Source organism: Poecilia mexicana, unplaced genomic scaffold, assembly GCF_051168715.1.
Source record: "Poecilia mexicana isolate PSO_F unplaced genomic scaffold, ASM5116871v1 scaffold_2, whole genome shotgun sequence".
In the NCBI taxonomy this organism is placed as follows: domain Eukaryota; kingdom Metazoa; phylum Chordata; class Actinopteri; order Cyprinodontiformes; family Poeciliidae; genus Poecilia; species Poecilia mexicana.
The window spans coordinates 8,448,757-8,464,152 of NW_028263371.1; the positions used below are offsets into that span (position 1 = coordinate 8,448,757).

Sequence of the window (15,396 nt, forward strand, 5' to 3'; positions counted from 1 at the left end):
GCATTTAATTTCCCTTTGGGATCAATAAAGTATTTTTGAATTTTAATTCTATATTTTTAAATGGCTGGTTAATATCAACAAAATTGCAAATACCTTTAAACCTTGAATTCTCAAATAAGCTGAAAAGGACATCAGGAATGTGGAGCAGGAGCACAGAGAAGGAGGAAATTTAAACTATTAGTTTTGTTATACAGAAGTGGTAAAATTAGATTTTTAGTAAACAAATTGAATGAATTCCAAGTTGTAAAAAAGGGTCGAGCCAGAATACCAGGAATACAGTATAATATGCTACGAAGCATTGCTGCAAGTTCATCTCCCTAACTCCAACATCAGGGATATTTCTTACCTGTGGTCTCCCCCGTTAATATGTGGTCCTGTTAAATTAAAGTTTGCATTTCATTTAAAAATCAAAGTCCCAGAGACTGGAGCAAGAAAAGAGAGGTGCCCAATCCAGGATGCTTGAAGTGTGTGTGGAGTTCACACAGTCAGTGATGATTGGGGTTGCTATTTTTGTATTGGTTCTTTAAAAAAAAAAAAAAAAAAAAAAAAAAAAAGAAACCAATTCCTAGGTAAACTCTTGGCTATTGAGAAGTGATAACTCTCAATATAGAGAGTTATCATTCTCAAATAAGAATAACATTTCTCAACGATATTGAGAAATATTTCTCAATATCGTTTCTATGGACATGTGGACTGTTGAGGCTTTAAACCTTACCCAATATCTAACATTTGCCCGTGATGAATGGGCAAACCTTTTGGAGGCTACCGGAAGTTTCCAGTGCTGTAAACAACTGTCCTCCATTTCAAAGGGAGATTACAGAGCTGAACCAGCCGTGGGAATGTGGCCAACACACGGACTGATTGGTTTCACACTTCCTCTGTTGCCATTACTAAAACTGCAGGCGGACAGATGTCGTCGTTTACAACTTCTCCATCTGTTTTCTGATTGGCCCAGTTGAAATTCTACTGGAGAAAGTCCATAGTAGAATGACTGTATTTTATAAGTGCATGAATAAGGGAGAGCTGTACAGACATATTAAACCTGGACCAGGAGAGGGGCGGTGGGGGAGATGATGTGTTCGCATACCCCTCAGAAAGTGTGTAGTTGCGCCCCTGCCCTTAACAAATACATTTATGAATAAATTTTACTTTATTTCGTCAAAGTTAAAAAACAAAATATATTTCCAAAGCTTGTTTGTGCAAAATAAGTAAAACAGAAGACGTTTTTATTGGGAAAAGTGACAATAATTTACACAGTGAAGAAAAACAAACCCAGACAACATATGTACAGTTTTTGATACTTGCTATAAACATCCATAAGTGTAAAGATATACAGTACATTTAAATATCCACAGTTATACAAGTTTCCAGAGGACATGAAGCATTTATAAATAAGCAGCTTCTACTATTAACCTGAGGTCACAAAGATAATATTTTACTTTTATAAATCGTGTTATAATTGTATGTATGCAGAGTGTTTATGGAAAATACAATTTGTTCCTTAAATTGCATTTTTAGCATATAATCTTCAAAAATCTATATGACTCTACTTACTACCACCTAAATATACTATGAACTTAAATCACTTTCTAGTTTTTTTCTGCTCTCTGTTTTTTAGTTACACCAGTTTAGTTATTAGTAGGTTTCAGGATTAAAAGCATATCTATAGTGTACAATAACATTGTAAGTATTACTTGAAGTGGCATTACTAACATCTATTTAGTAAAAGGTGCTGTATTGCCATCCTAAACGTGATTTATTCTTGATACGTCTAAACCAAACCAAAGCGATCTGGAAGGCGGTTCAGTAGGGACAGACTGAGACACACTGTTTATTTCTGCCGCTGTAGACGGCAACGGTGTGATGTAGATCCTGTGGTCTGCGTCGTCGATGCTTTGCTGATCTGCTGGTAAATTTCTTGAACCAGATGAGAAAGGAAGGTTTTCATAAACGGGAAGGGAAACTGGACCTGTGGGTCTGGTTGGATGTTGTCGTAAATGGTCAAAAATGACGGATATATCACTCTTTGCTCCCTTGTCATTAAATTGACGATCAGTCACCTGAAAAAAGAACATTTGAAAATTTTAAGCTGATATCACTTTGTTTCGTTTCTTGTGGTGTATGTTGATGTGTCTAAAAACATGTCTACGGCAAATCCTTTTTTGCAATATGTCAAAAATCTGGTGTAAAGTGATATGTAGTTACTTGTGCTACAGTACTTAATAATGCATAGACTTTGTAAGGCATTAGTACCGGGGCCGGTTGGTTACGTACAATTGCTTGTACATTAAACCTATAATTTACCTAATCATTATGTGCTGCGTAAATGTTATAGCTGATCTTTGGTGATTGTCATTTTCCACAAAAAAAAAAAAAAAAAAAATGCAGACAAAGTTTTGTTTTGTGAAGAACCTCTTCGAATAAAGAAATAAAATTTCAGAATCTGAATCCTGTTCATGAGCAAAACAGTTTTGGAGAACTGCAACATGCTCTTATCTCCCACAAGTCAATGCTTTGAAAGTCATGTGAAAGTAACACACATTTACTAAAACTAATCCATGTAAGGTGTCTGACAACATCACAAGGGGTAAGTCGCTGCTAACTGGCTGATGACGAGTCAAAAGACAAAAATCTGATTTGGAAACACAGAGAACCAATTTAAAAGAAGTCATTGTTTACAGTGAAACGTGTCTTGTACCAACATGGACTGAAAGACCAATCGGTGAGGAGGAAGCTGTTTCTCCAAAAGAAACATTAAAAAGCCAGATTACTGGGGTGTGCTGTGGTGGCGCAGGGGTTAAGCACAACCCACATATGAAGGCCTTGTCCTCAACATGGCTGTTGCAGGTTTGATTCCCAGCCCGGTGACCTTTAATTATTAATTGCTTGCTACAATAAATTTCACCTGCATAAAGTGAAACACAGATTATTTAGTTTGGTCAGGTCTATTGCCACTGATTTAAATGACCAGCATCATGCTGTGGTCATATGCATGAAAGCTATTTTCTGCATCTGTTCTGAGGTGGGATGAGAACAGAAAGGTAAAACCATTGAAAACCATTCTAACTAAAACTACTACATTTTATAAGTTCTTTTCTCAGTAGTTCTTGTTCTGTTTTTAAATCCAGAATTGAGACGTTTGGACTTAAACAGTATATTATTTCCATTGATACTACAGTTGAGTGTCTTTTTTTCATGTTAGTTCATATTTAGTGCTAAACTGCATTTAATGCTCTAAAAGTTTCTCCCCATCTATTTGTGGCAAAAAAGGGGTATGGAACAATGTTTTAGCATACAGCTCCATGAAATTGTTTACAAACTAAGCAAAAATTATGAGGTGACAGACTTCAGTGCATGCAGATGTTCCCAGCTATATGAATTAATACATGAGATGTATTATACTCTGAGCTTTTTTTATACATGGGCAAAACAATGTGAAGGAAGCTGTTCCTGTTTTCAGTTTCTTTGCTTCAAAATGATTCTGAATGAATAAACCCACAAATGAAACATGCTTAAAAAGTAAAAACTAAACATATTTTACAGCCAGGAAATCTTATAAAGAGGGACTAAGTAAAGAAATGAAAACTGGTCTTGGTCCATTGTTTTTCAGAGGAAATAGATAATTTTGATTTTTTTTTTAACCAAAAGATAAACCTTTGTCACATCCTCAAAACCAGATTCAGACTTCCATAAATGGATTGCAGTGTTGTAGTACCCGAGATTTTATTTCAAGACCGATCAAGACCACAACTGTGGAAATAACACTAAATTGTCTGAATATTATCAGTTTCTTTGAGATCCCTATTTTTATTGGATACAAAACGTACTGATTCAAATCCAAGCAATAACGTGTCTCATTGGTAAACATGTTTTTGTTAGCACTGTCGCGCCCACCTCCTTTCACCCGCGCGCGGGCTGCAGCACTTCAACTGAAAGCCACAAGTGGTCGTCTGAGGACGGGGTAAGATGTCTGCCAAATCGTCAGTTATAAAATTCGGCTACTTAAATCACAAAGCATATATTTGTAGAGCAACATTGAGAAAAAAGCAAACAGCGCAACGTAAGTTCTGCAGTGCTTCACTATCAGAGACGGTAGGGACTACGTCCAACTTTCATTGACACCTTGAAAGGAAGCACGAAGAAAGGTAAGCTATGTGTATGTGATGTTGGGAAAGCTAGCTAGTTAACGCCAGCATTAACGTCTCCTCGGTATCAAATTTTTTCTACCTGGCCATCACACAATATTAGCTATCTATATTAAGTTAGCAAAAGTTGTATATGTTTTAGGGTGAATGTTATCCTTTCTTGTCAACTATTTGCCACCTAGCTTATGCACAAGTTATTGTCGCCTAGTAGTGTTTGTGAAAACATGTCGGACATTACTGATTTGATTTAATTTAATTTTGTCCCACGAAAAACTTAAAATCATGTGACATGTTGACTAACGTCCTTCTCCTCTAACCCTGCCAATATAATGTCATTAAGTAACATTTGAAAACCATAGGGCGGTGCAGTGACAAATATTTTGCATTTGCAATGACAAAGCTTTGTCCGTTGAATTATTGTGCGGTGCGAACGTGTTGACTCGGGTGTTGCGCATGGCGGACAACGCTGACAACGCTGTTTCCATGATTACAGCTCTTCGTATTTCTTCATGAGTGGATTGCAGCACGTAGGTGGAAGCGAAGCAGAAAGATGAGTGTTTTATTAGATAATCGTAATATATTCGGGTTCTTGTCTAATACTTCTCACGAAGAAGCAACATAACGTAACGTTTTCATGGTTACGTTCTGTACCGTAATTTAGATGACAAGCATTTGTGGGAGGACATTAATTCAGAGGAAGACATTGAGTTACCGTGGTCATCCGGTGAACGTCTTTCCTGCTTTCCACACTCTCTAGTTGTGTCTGATGGTATGGAGGAGGTCAAGACCATTTCTCGCACCATACCAAAAACGTCAAAGTTTGCAACCCTTTTACATAGAAACTCACAATTTAAAGATCAGCTTGAGGCTGCGTTTGGCAACAATAAGACTGTTCCAACTGCAAACACACAATGTTGGAACAGTACATTTAAACAAGTACAGGCCCTTACAACTCTAGAACACAAATCACTCAGTAAAATGTGCAGCAAAGACTATGAGGATGTGGTGTTCAGTGCGCAGGAGTGGAACCAGCTAAAGGAGCTATATGCAGTCCTTTCTCCATTTGCTGAAGCAACAGAGCTGACAGAAGGGGAAACATCAGTGACTACTAGTATGGTGGTTCACCTCTAGATGGAGGAGACCTGAATGCAGTGCCAGCCATTGGTCAGAGCCCTCCAGCAGTGTCTGGTGAAAAGATTTTCTGGAGTCTTTACAAAAACAAACATGGCCAAAGACAGCGGAACCATGATGCGTACTTCTTTGCTACCATGCTGGATCCACAGTTTGGGTTAAGGGTTTTAGCTCTGACAAAAGTCAGCCAGACTTTTGTGCACGTATTTCAGTGGGATTTGTATTTCTGCAGATGACAGTAGTATTTCAGGGAGGAAGTGGAGGAGATCAATCTTTTTGTCCACAAACTATCTGTCTCATAACAAACTGTCACGACATGGTGACAGATATAGATTGATTTAAGAAAAGTTACATAATGCAGCTTTAATTTGTATATGAGAGAGAAACGAGAGAAATGATTGGCATTTTTTCAGTTTTACATTTACAAATTGGTTTTAAAATAGCTTGTTTTGAAATAGCACGTTTAAAAACAACATAAATGTATAGTACTGTTCATGAAAGGCAGAGAAAATACTATTCTGATAAACTTTGAATAATTGTTTGAAATTTTGTGGTTAATACACAGAAGTACTAAATAAAGATGTTTATATTTATTCCAGCTCTCTGTGTTAAATATGTAGGTGTTTTTATGTGAATGTGGATCTTTCAGATCAATTTCAGTGATTTTGATCATGTTTCACGTTTTATTGTCACATACTAGCGCTGGCCTTGGTCTTGACTCGGTCTCGACTTCCCTCGGTCTTGGTCTCGCACCCTGAAAGTCTTGGTCTGGTCTTGGTCTCGGTTCACTCTGGTCTTGGTCTTGACTCGGTCTCGACTTCCCTTGGTCTTGGTCTCGGACCCGGAAAGTCTGTCTCGGTTCACTCTGGTCTTGGACTTGTCTTGGTCTCGAGTTAGGTGGTCTTGACTACAACACTTTTGGATTGTCTGTAACGGCTCTGTTTGTGGTCACCACCAAAACGTTTTCTTGACATAAAATCCATTGCGTAATGGAGATCTCACAACAGCTTCTCTTGTAGGAACATTTGTTTCCTCTGGATCATTTAACAGCAAACAGGTTGAAGGAGTTCAATAGCATTCATCTTAAAGCACCATCAGTTGCCAGACCTCAGAATGTTGGCATAAATGTTTGATGGTAAGATTTTTTTTTTTCCCCAAAGAGTTTCTCTGTATTTTTCTTTTTCTTATTTTTATATCTTTTGTGTATTCATAGTCAGACATCTGAATGCCACTTTCTTAACTAATTGAATAATAGCCCTCTATGATCATTATTTTTGTATTGTTTTCCTCTGTGTCTGAGCCAAATGAAGGAGAGAATGAGTCATGATTGTTAAGAAATTTTTTTGTCACTAGAAAACCATGGAGTCATTTCGGATAACTTCCTCAGTCATCATCAATGGTAGACCCTAGGGCTGTGTAATAATATCAATATTGCGATATATATCGATATTTTCTTTCCTAGAAAAAAATCGATATTCATCCGCAAGTATCGACACATCCAACTATCACCTTGCTCACTCACTGCTTGCTTCGCTGGGAGAGTGATTAGGTCATCAGGCTTAGAGTGGTTCCTTCAGATGTTAAGTGCGAAGGTTAAAAAGGTATCAAACTATTCAGAGCAGGGTACTTGGTGCACTTTATTTACTGTACAAATGCATGTAAACTACAGTTTGTACTGTTTCAGTTAAAAGAAACATGTTTAACATGTTTTCTCACCACTTTGATTCATTTTGTCCAGCTGTCGACTTTAAGTCTGTGTCCATGTCCAACTAGAGCGAGGTATTGTGTAGTTGGTACTTTTAATCAATTTTCAGTTAAATTAATTCAATCCAACGCTATAACAGTTACAAAATGTCACCAAAATCACTCTGTCCCTCTAAAATCTTTCAGAAAATTGCAAAAGTGTATTGAATTGTATTGTTTGCTGAATATCACAATATATATCGTATTGTGAGCAGAATATCGTGTATCATATCGTATCGTGAGATTATTGTATCACTACAGCCCTAGTAGACCCCAGGATTAATCTAGAACTGCAGACTCATCACTTGTTTTATTTTGTTTTAGTGCTCAGTTCTCGGCTAGCTTTTTTCTTTCACGTTGTTTATGTCACACTATTTGTTAATGTAGGAGTGAGTGACTGACAGAGAGTGATTGTTTTACTAAAATGTCAAATTGTACCCCCAGCAGATGTGTGACAGAGGTGTTAAACTGTAGAAATGCTTGATCCCTCCATTAGATGTGGGATAAACAAAATGTTTTCTAAAATGTCAAACTATTCCTCCCTGAGGTTCCACACCCATTTGACACTTTGACAGTAGATGTGGTGGTAAAACACCCCTACGCAAAAAACAGTCAGATTTAAAGAGAGAGAGAGAGAGATTTTGCTTTTGGAAAAACCCGTTTCATATGTTCCACCCCTGCAACCAGGAAAAGAAAGCAGCTCTGTCAGCTCTGATTAATCGGCTGTTTAGAACAAGTCTGTTGCTTAAGTGTGTTGTGAGGAGACTTCCTGACCTCACTCCTGGGTTCTTTGTTGTCGAGGCAAAGGTGGAGCTGAGGTTTTGACATTTCTCGGCGTTTCCTGATGTACGCTGCCAGGGTGAAGATTATGAGTGTAGCAGCGGTCCCGGCCGCAGCGAACAGCACAGGGTCTGATCAGATGCAAGATAAAAAAAAAAAATATAATACGTTATCTGATTGTTCTCATGCACACACTGTTTAACAGATGAGTAGAGAGATACTCACTGAGGCTGATGTTGGTCAAGATTGAGGCTGTTGGAGTGGTGCTGTTTATCACTGCAAGCAGAGATCATGAATTAGGTGTTGATTATTTTAATGTACAGGGACTCGCGTATGAAATTAAATTACAGGCTCTCCTACCTTCTAAGATGTTTCCTGTCGCATTTGTTCCCATGCGGGTTGTCAGTTGTGTTGAGTTGGTGACGGTCGGAAACCAGGAGGAAGAAACAATGGGTGGAACCGTCGTTTTAAAAGCTGTTCAGAAGAGTGAAACAAAAGAAGGTTTTCAGAAGAAGGTGTTAAGTGTACTTTTCTTTAAGTCGATATTTCTGTATGAAAAATGTTTTGACTGGTCCGATGTAATACCCCTCACTTAAATTCTGTTAAAACCAGTCTCCTATTAATTTATATAATCTGTTTCTCTTTGTGGAATGAGTTACTGAAATAAATAAAGATTTCAACAGTACAGTAATTTATAGAATATGAATATATTTATGTTACAACACCACATAGACCATAATTAGTCTCATGAACATTAGTTGTGTTTCATGGTCTAAATCTTCTAATTCTGAAAAAACCTAAATGATTGTATTTTTGCCTACTTAGAAATTAATGTAAAAGTTTTCATATTTGTAACTTTTAGAAGTCAACAATCATTGTGTTCAATTCTAAAATAATAATAATAATATTAATAATAATAATAATAATGTTCATCTTGAATGTGCAAACCTTCTCAATTATGAAGTATGTACCATGAATGCAGAGATTATGTTGATTCATCCTGTCAGTTTTTTATGTCAGAAAAGAGCATTCAAAAATAAATCAGATTTATTACTGGTTTGTTATCATGCTGGGTGACATTTCTGCCCCAGACACCATCAGCTTCTGCTGGTTTTGGATATTCTGATTGATAAAGGGAAGAAAAAAATCCACACAGCATTCTGCCTGATTCAACCAGGTTGAATTATCAAACAGTCCAAATCAGTCACTTTCATTTGCTTTTGTTTACATCTCACAAGGTTTTCTTTTATTCCCCTTTTATTCAATCAGAGAGACAAACTGCGGTTTAACCAGCATAGTTCCTTTTTTTAAAAAATAAATCTTAGTTTGGTTCCAGATTGATGCAAACTGGGTCCAATCGACTGGCTGGACCAGCAGCAAGGTTTCACAGTGTGTGGTGTCCTGCACATACCACAGTCCAAAGTCGGTTCTAAGAAAGGGATGACCCAACAACCTCATTTCAGACCATGTTATGACGTCCTCTGTTAAGTTCTGATGTGGATTTTTTTTGTGGTGGCCAAGTGGTTTTGAAATTTTGAATCAAAGCCACAAATTCATGTTCCCAGTCAAATTCAAAATTGGTCTTAGAATTTAGGTCTAATTTTAAACCCACCTGCATTAAAACTTCCAGGAAAGGGACAATCTGTCAATAAAAGTGTGATGTTTTTTTTTAACTAGGACCAATGATAATATTTTCAAACTTTATTTCAAACAATTCTTATTCAGAAAACTCTATCCTCTTGATTTTTGTAGTGATATACAAATTGTGTAGGGTTTTTTGTGAGTGCATTTCATTCACTCAGATATAGCATTTGGTAATAACATTTGTAAAATATAATATTTGATGTAAGTCATTTGATTAATAAAATAAATTGAGTGACAAACTTCCACAATGTCATCGTTTCCTTAAGCGTGAGATTGATCGTTCCCCTGGATAGATAAAATATTTATCCATCAGAACAAATTTTTTATTTTTTTAAGTTTTACAACTTATCATAAAACTGGTTGAGACAATTTCTATTCAGACAAACCAAAGCATTTAAAGGAACTTCAGTTCTGCTAAGAGGTGTTGCATACTTTTTAAAATTGGTTTCCAGAAAGACTATTCACGAACTAGCAGGACAGCCCAATTTATTTTTCAGATTTTTAGTCGTTCTCTAAAATATATTTCCTACTTAATTGCTCAAACACGTAGACATGTATACAAATCCAACACTAACAACAAGCAGTGATAGATGGAAAACAGAAGTCTCTGGTTTACACTAAAGACGAAACATACCTTTATGCACAGTCAGGTTGACCGACGTGTACGTGTTGCTGATGGACCTGATCACGGCACACCAGTACACGTGTGCGTCTGACAGAAGAAGTTGTGTGATTTTAACCGTGAAGGAGCCGTCCTCAGAGTCCACCAGAGTTATCCTTCCAGAGGTGGCAATCTTACCAGGGGACACGTCAACCAGAATGTCTTCACTGGTTTTGCACGGGTCTGTGCAGAAGTACTTTTTGTTGTTATGTGCCAGTTTGTGAGAGCACTTGAACGACACCTCTCCCCCTTCAATTCCCTCAACGTTGATCTCGGCTCCCAGTGTCGCCATCACTGTGAAAATCATTTCACGTTGTGTTAGGCTTCAGCTGAGCATTTTAAAATTATTTACAATAATTACATTTCTGTGGTGTATAACTACTACATACCTGTAAAAAGACAGCAGAGGACAGAGAGGCTCCTCATTGTGGCTCGGTGGTCACTGTAGAGTAGGTACAGTTAGAAGAGCACGTAGAGATCAAATCTGGTGCTAAGCCTCACCGCCGTCTGAGCTCTCACTAATGGAATTACATGTAAACAAGCCTTCACCCCCCCTGACAGCTTCCTGTGGTTTCTACTGCAGACAGCAGAAGATGGGAGCTGTGGGCGTCAGCAACCCAAGAGAAGTGATAGTTTCTACAGTATGCAGAACCTCGTTGGAATCCAGTGAAGGGGCTTTTTAATATACCAAACAGGATTTAGGATTCCAATATGTCTTCACATTTCAGTGAAATGCGAAATAATACTTTATACCACTCGTCGCTATAGTGTGTGCATGTAAAAGCAAAAGTGGAACATACAACAGAAAATAACCTGTTGTATGTAACAGCCACTGTAGTGATGTTTTTTAGGCACAACACAAGCTTTAAGCCAGATATGAACAACATGGCAGAGTTAGCTAGCAGGTTAGCTGCACAGTTGTTTGTGTAACTTCTTTAGCTCCACAAACTTGCAAGTAAATCTTTAACTCAATAAAAAAAGTGAAATGTGGAAGGGACTTGACAGAAGTCATGGAAAAAATATATAACATGGACTTTAATTTTTGTTTAAGGGAAATGTCAGCTAGTTTTAGCATTTGTTCATAACATACTGCTTTATCTCATTAAACAGCTGTCAGTATTCAAAGTAGAATTTGTAAAATCATGTCACAGTCATTTTATCTCAATATTCAGTGCATTTGGAATATATTCATTTTGTTACATTACAGTTTTATTCCAATTCCACATACAAATATACCAAAATGAACTTGGAGTGTTTGACAAATTTATTAAAACTGGAAATCCTCTAATTCACATTTCCGTAAGTGTTCACAGCCTTTTGTCACGAAGCTCAAAATTGAACCGTTTCCACTGATCATCCTTGAGATGTTTCTACAGTCCACCTGTGGTGAATTCAGTTGATTGGACTTTATGTGGAAAGCCACACACATGTCAGGTCAGAGGTCAAACACCAAGCATAAAATCAAAGGAATTGTCTTTAGGTCTCAGAGACCGGATTGTCTTGAATCACAAATTGGGAGAAGGATTCAGAAATATTTTCTGCTGCTTTGGTGATCCCATTGAGCTCAGTGACCTCCGTCACTCTTAAATGGAAGAAGTTTGGAAACATGCAGACTATTCCTGGTGCTGGCTAAACTGAGCGATCAGGGAGGAAGGGCCTAGGGCACAGGTGTCAAACTCCAGTCCTCAAGGGTCGCTGTCCTGCAGTTTTTCTATGTGCTACAGGTACAAAACACTGGAATGAAATGGCTTTATTACCTCCTCCTTGTGCAGATCAGTTCTCCAGCGCCTTGCTAATCACCTAATTATAATATTCAGGTGTGGTGCAGCAGAGGCACATCTAAAAGTTGCAGGATACCGGCCCTTGAGGACTGGAGTTTGACATCCCTGGCCTTGGGGCTTTGGAGAGAGGAGAACCTTCCAGAATGATTACCACCTCAGCGGATATCCACCTACATGCTCTCTAACACCAACACAATGATTTGCCTCCCAAACATGAAACAGAATCATGTTTCTGTTTGCTAATTCAAATGTCAGTTCACATTTTTTACTTGGAGACAGGTCTTGGAAGCACTGACTCAATTTATCCCCAAGGTGTTTGACCCACAGCCACCACTTTGGAGAAAAAATGACCTAGCTTAGCAATTCGAGCAGATCTTTAGCTAAATGGCTTAAAATGCTGGCAAACTGTCAACATCTATGGCATAAATTTTTATATCAGTTTAAATTTCCTTTCACGTAACAGTGATAACTGCTGAAATATAAAATATTTACTTTGACAAGCAAAAAAATTTAAAAAATGCATTAGAAAAGTGGATATTTGCAGAATTTATGGCAACATGTTGAGGGTGCGGGTTAACTTACCCCACTCTTCCCTATCTCCCCGCTGTTTTCTTGAACAAAAAACAAACTAACAGATTAATTTTCATCTGAGTATCTTTGAACCTGGAGGCTTAAATGTACATATATGTACACAGTGACAAAGTCTAATTTGTTTGAGGAGCTATAGTAGACGTGCAGTAGAAACATATTTTTTCTTTTACCTAGAAACAACACACCATTTTTTGATTTGTTCATAATCGACTATTTTTATCACCCGTACAAAAATCCCCAGATGATACTTCTGTTGTGGTCTAGTAGGAAAAAGGAGAGCGTGGGCTCAGTAACAATGTATTCAGGTTAAAAATAAGGAACCCCTGTACTATTTGTGGTATTAATCAGCATGAGACTTGCAGTGACAGAAACAGAAAGTACATAAAAAGAAGGTGGTGTTGAGATTTTCAAAATAAAACAAGAAATAAGGAAAAGCAGTGGAATCAATGTTGAATGTAGCCAAGACAGATTAGAATGAAAATTAACAAAAAAAAAAAAAAAACCCTTACCAAAAGAACTTGTGAAATAAATTGTGAAACAAGGACCTAAATGCCACCAGGGCAATAAATCAAGAAGATTGAAAAAAAAAAAACGCAACCAAAAAAAAAGCTTTAAAGTACACCATTAAAAACTAAACTAAATGTTTCTGCATGAAAAACCTTGATTTACTTTCTTCTTTAATACTAATATGGATTTGTCAAACTTGTCAAAAAGTGGAACTTGAGTTCCATGAAAAGATTAAACAATATTATTTTTATAGTTTACTCAGTGTTTTCTTTGTTTTAATTTACAGTAGCTCCAAGAAGTGTACACCTTTGTTAAACTACAACGGTTTTATGATGTGAAAATACGTGTTCATAATAATTTTAAGACATTTTTATGCACAATGTGAAAAGTATTTGACTAAACACAAGCATAAAAAAGTGGTTGGTGGAGCAAATGTGAGAAATATGGCAATAATGTTACATAACTGTGGACATCTTTAAATATATATATACTTTGTAAAGCATGAGATTGATTTTCAGCATTCAGGCTTATTGGGTTTATTACCTTAAATTATACTGAATCTGTAAAACCTGGGGGAAAAGTTCAGATGTTTTAGTACTGACAATAGCTCATTTACATCTTTTAGTTTACAGAAGCTTTAGAATGACTTTGTACAATGGTATCAGTCAGGAGAAGAGTACCGTATTTTCCGCACTATAAGACGCACCTAAAAACCTTCAATTTCCTCAAAAGCCGACAGTGCGCCTTATAATCCGGTGCGCCTTATATATGGACCAATATTGAGCCACAACAGGTCCAGCAACGGACCTTACCACAGGGGCCGCGTTTCATTGGCTAATGCCCATTTTAGGTCACAGTGCAGCTACCACGTGCGTGACCGTCTCACAAACACAAGCTACAGTAGTAAACATATGCTAATGTACATTGTGGACCATCAAAACCATGAATGCCGACTTACCCAGCCTTGCAAGAACAATAGGCATCAGTGATCTTGTCCACAGCTATATTTATGCTGAGGGTGTGAGGATCTGCTGTTTTCCTCATCTATCGGTAGCTTTTAGCTGTGACGCGCACAATGTTGGAGGCATCCAGTGGCTCAAACACCTTGATGTCGTCCAAAAAAGATGACATGAACTTGTTGGTTCCCCTGTCCATTGTCGTGGCTGATATGTTGTGAAAATCCGGCAGAAATGCTACGCTAATTAACTCAGATCGAAATGAAAGACGTCATGTTTACACAGACATGCAGTAGGCTGCTTACGTAGTTGGTCCACTACGGTAAGCAGCCGCCAACTTCTTTTTCCCCCGTAGAAGAAGTAGTGCGCGGTGCATGCTGGGATAGTTGTCAGAACACTGGTTTGTTAATAAAGTTTGATAATACATTTAAAGGGGGGGAGGGGCAGGGGAAGAGAGACAGAGACTGCAGCGGCAGCGTGTCGGTTGGTCTGTGTTACCCAGAAAGCAGTTGGGCATAATATCGCAACAACAACACCGTGAGTGAAACAACGACTGGGCCAGCCTACTATATAAAGTACTCGGGGACCATTTCTTTATTAATGTGGATGTGTAATAATAGAGTATGAAGCGTCTATTCTATGCGCCTTATAATGCGGTGCGCCTAATGTATGAAAAAAGTCCTAAAATAGGCCATTCATTGAAGGTGCGCCTTATAATCCGGTGCGCCTTATAGTGCGGAAAATACGGTACAAAAAAATTCCATAGGATTTTATATACACAATGTATCATTGACAGCAATTGTCAGAAAAATGAGAAAACATAAAAAAAATGTGACAAGACTAAAACTAAGCATTTCTCCAAAATTACATCCTCCTGTTTTCTTCAAAAGTCTAAGCTAACAATAGGGTCACATGAAAACACCCAGACGTGGAAACTGTTTCAAAAACTACGTGTGAAAACAATGCTGATGATCACCTACCATGCGTAGGCTCATGTGAAACATGTCAGAGGCTCGTGAACTTTTGCAAGGTAGTCATAAATATCAGCGTGAACATGTTTGATGCTGCCTGTTTCCGGCAATTAAAAACCGAGAGCTGAAAACAAATCGAAAAACGGTTCAACGTAATAATCATCCACACACACATATATATATACACACTTATGCAACAAGGTTATTATCACTGTTTTTTTAAATTTAATGTTTCTTTTGTTTGTCAGTTAATCAAGATAAATGTTTTGTTTTGTGTTGAAAAAGTTAAAAAATCATTTATGACCCTCATTATTTCACATTGCAAAAACCTGTTATTAAACAGGGGTGAGTGTACACTAAACATGCTGAATTGATAATATGGTTAAAATACATTAATAAAATCAATGCACAATCAATGCACCTGTTAGTATAAGTGTAACAACATTTAGTCATCTGGATGTTGGAGAAAGACCCAAACCAGACATT

General features: G+C 37.5%; 1 protein-coding gene and 1 pseudogene across 1 annotated transcript; one reads left to right on the top strand and one right to left on the bottom strand.

Moving 5' to 3' along the window:
* Positions 1-1,190: 1,190 nt before the first annotated feature.
* Positions 1,191-10,629, bottom strand: LOC106922050 (uncharacterized). Its single transcript, XM_014994152.2, has 6 exons — positions 10,494-10,629; positions 10,078-10,398; positions 8,160-8,273; positions 8,025-8,075; positions 7,794-7,930; positions 1,191-2,060 (listed from the first exon to the last, which is right to left on the bottom strand). The coding sequence occupies exons 1-6, from the start codon at positions 10,528-10,530 to the stop codon at positions 1,746-1,748; spliced, it is 975 nt and encodes a 324-aa protein (XP_014849638.1). The 5' UTR covers positions 10,531-10,629; the 3' UTR covers positions 1,191-1,745.
* LOC148160373 (uncharacterized) lies at positions 4,803-5,829 on the top strand (annotated as a pseudogene).
* Positions 10,630-15,396: the final 4,767 nt, after the last annotated feature.

Excerpts from the sequence above, each read along its gene's own strand:
- LOC106922050 (XM_014994152.2), bottom strand. The coding sequence starts at position 10,530 with ATGAGGAGCCTCTCTGTCCTCTGCTGTCTTTTTACAG. Across the intron at positions 10,399-10,493 it reads CCTCTGCTGTCTTTTTACAG|TGATGGCGACACTGGGAGCC; the intron begins GTATGTAGTAGT and ends TGATTTTCACAG. Across the intron at positions 7,931-8,024 it reads CTTGACCAACATCAGCCTCA|ACCCTGTGCTGTTCGCTGCG; the intron begins GTGAGTATCTCT and ends GCATCTGATCAG.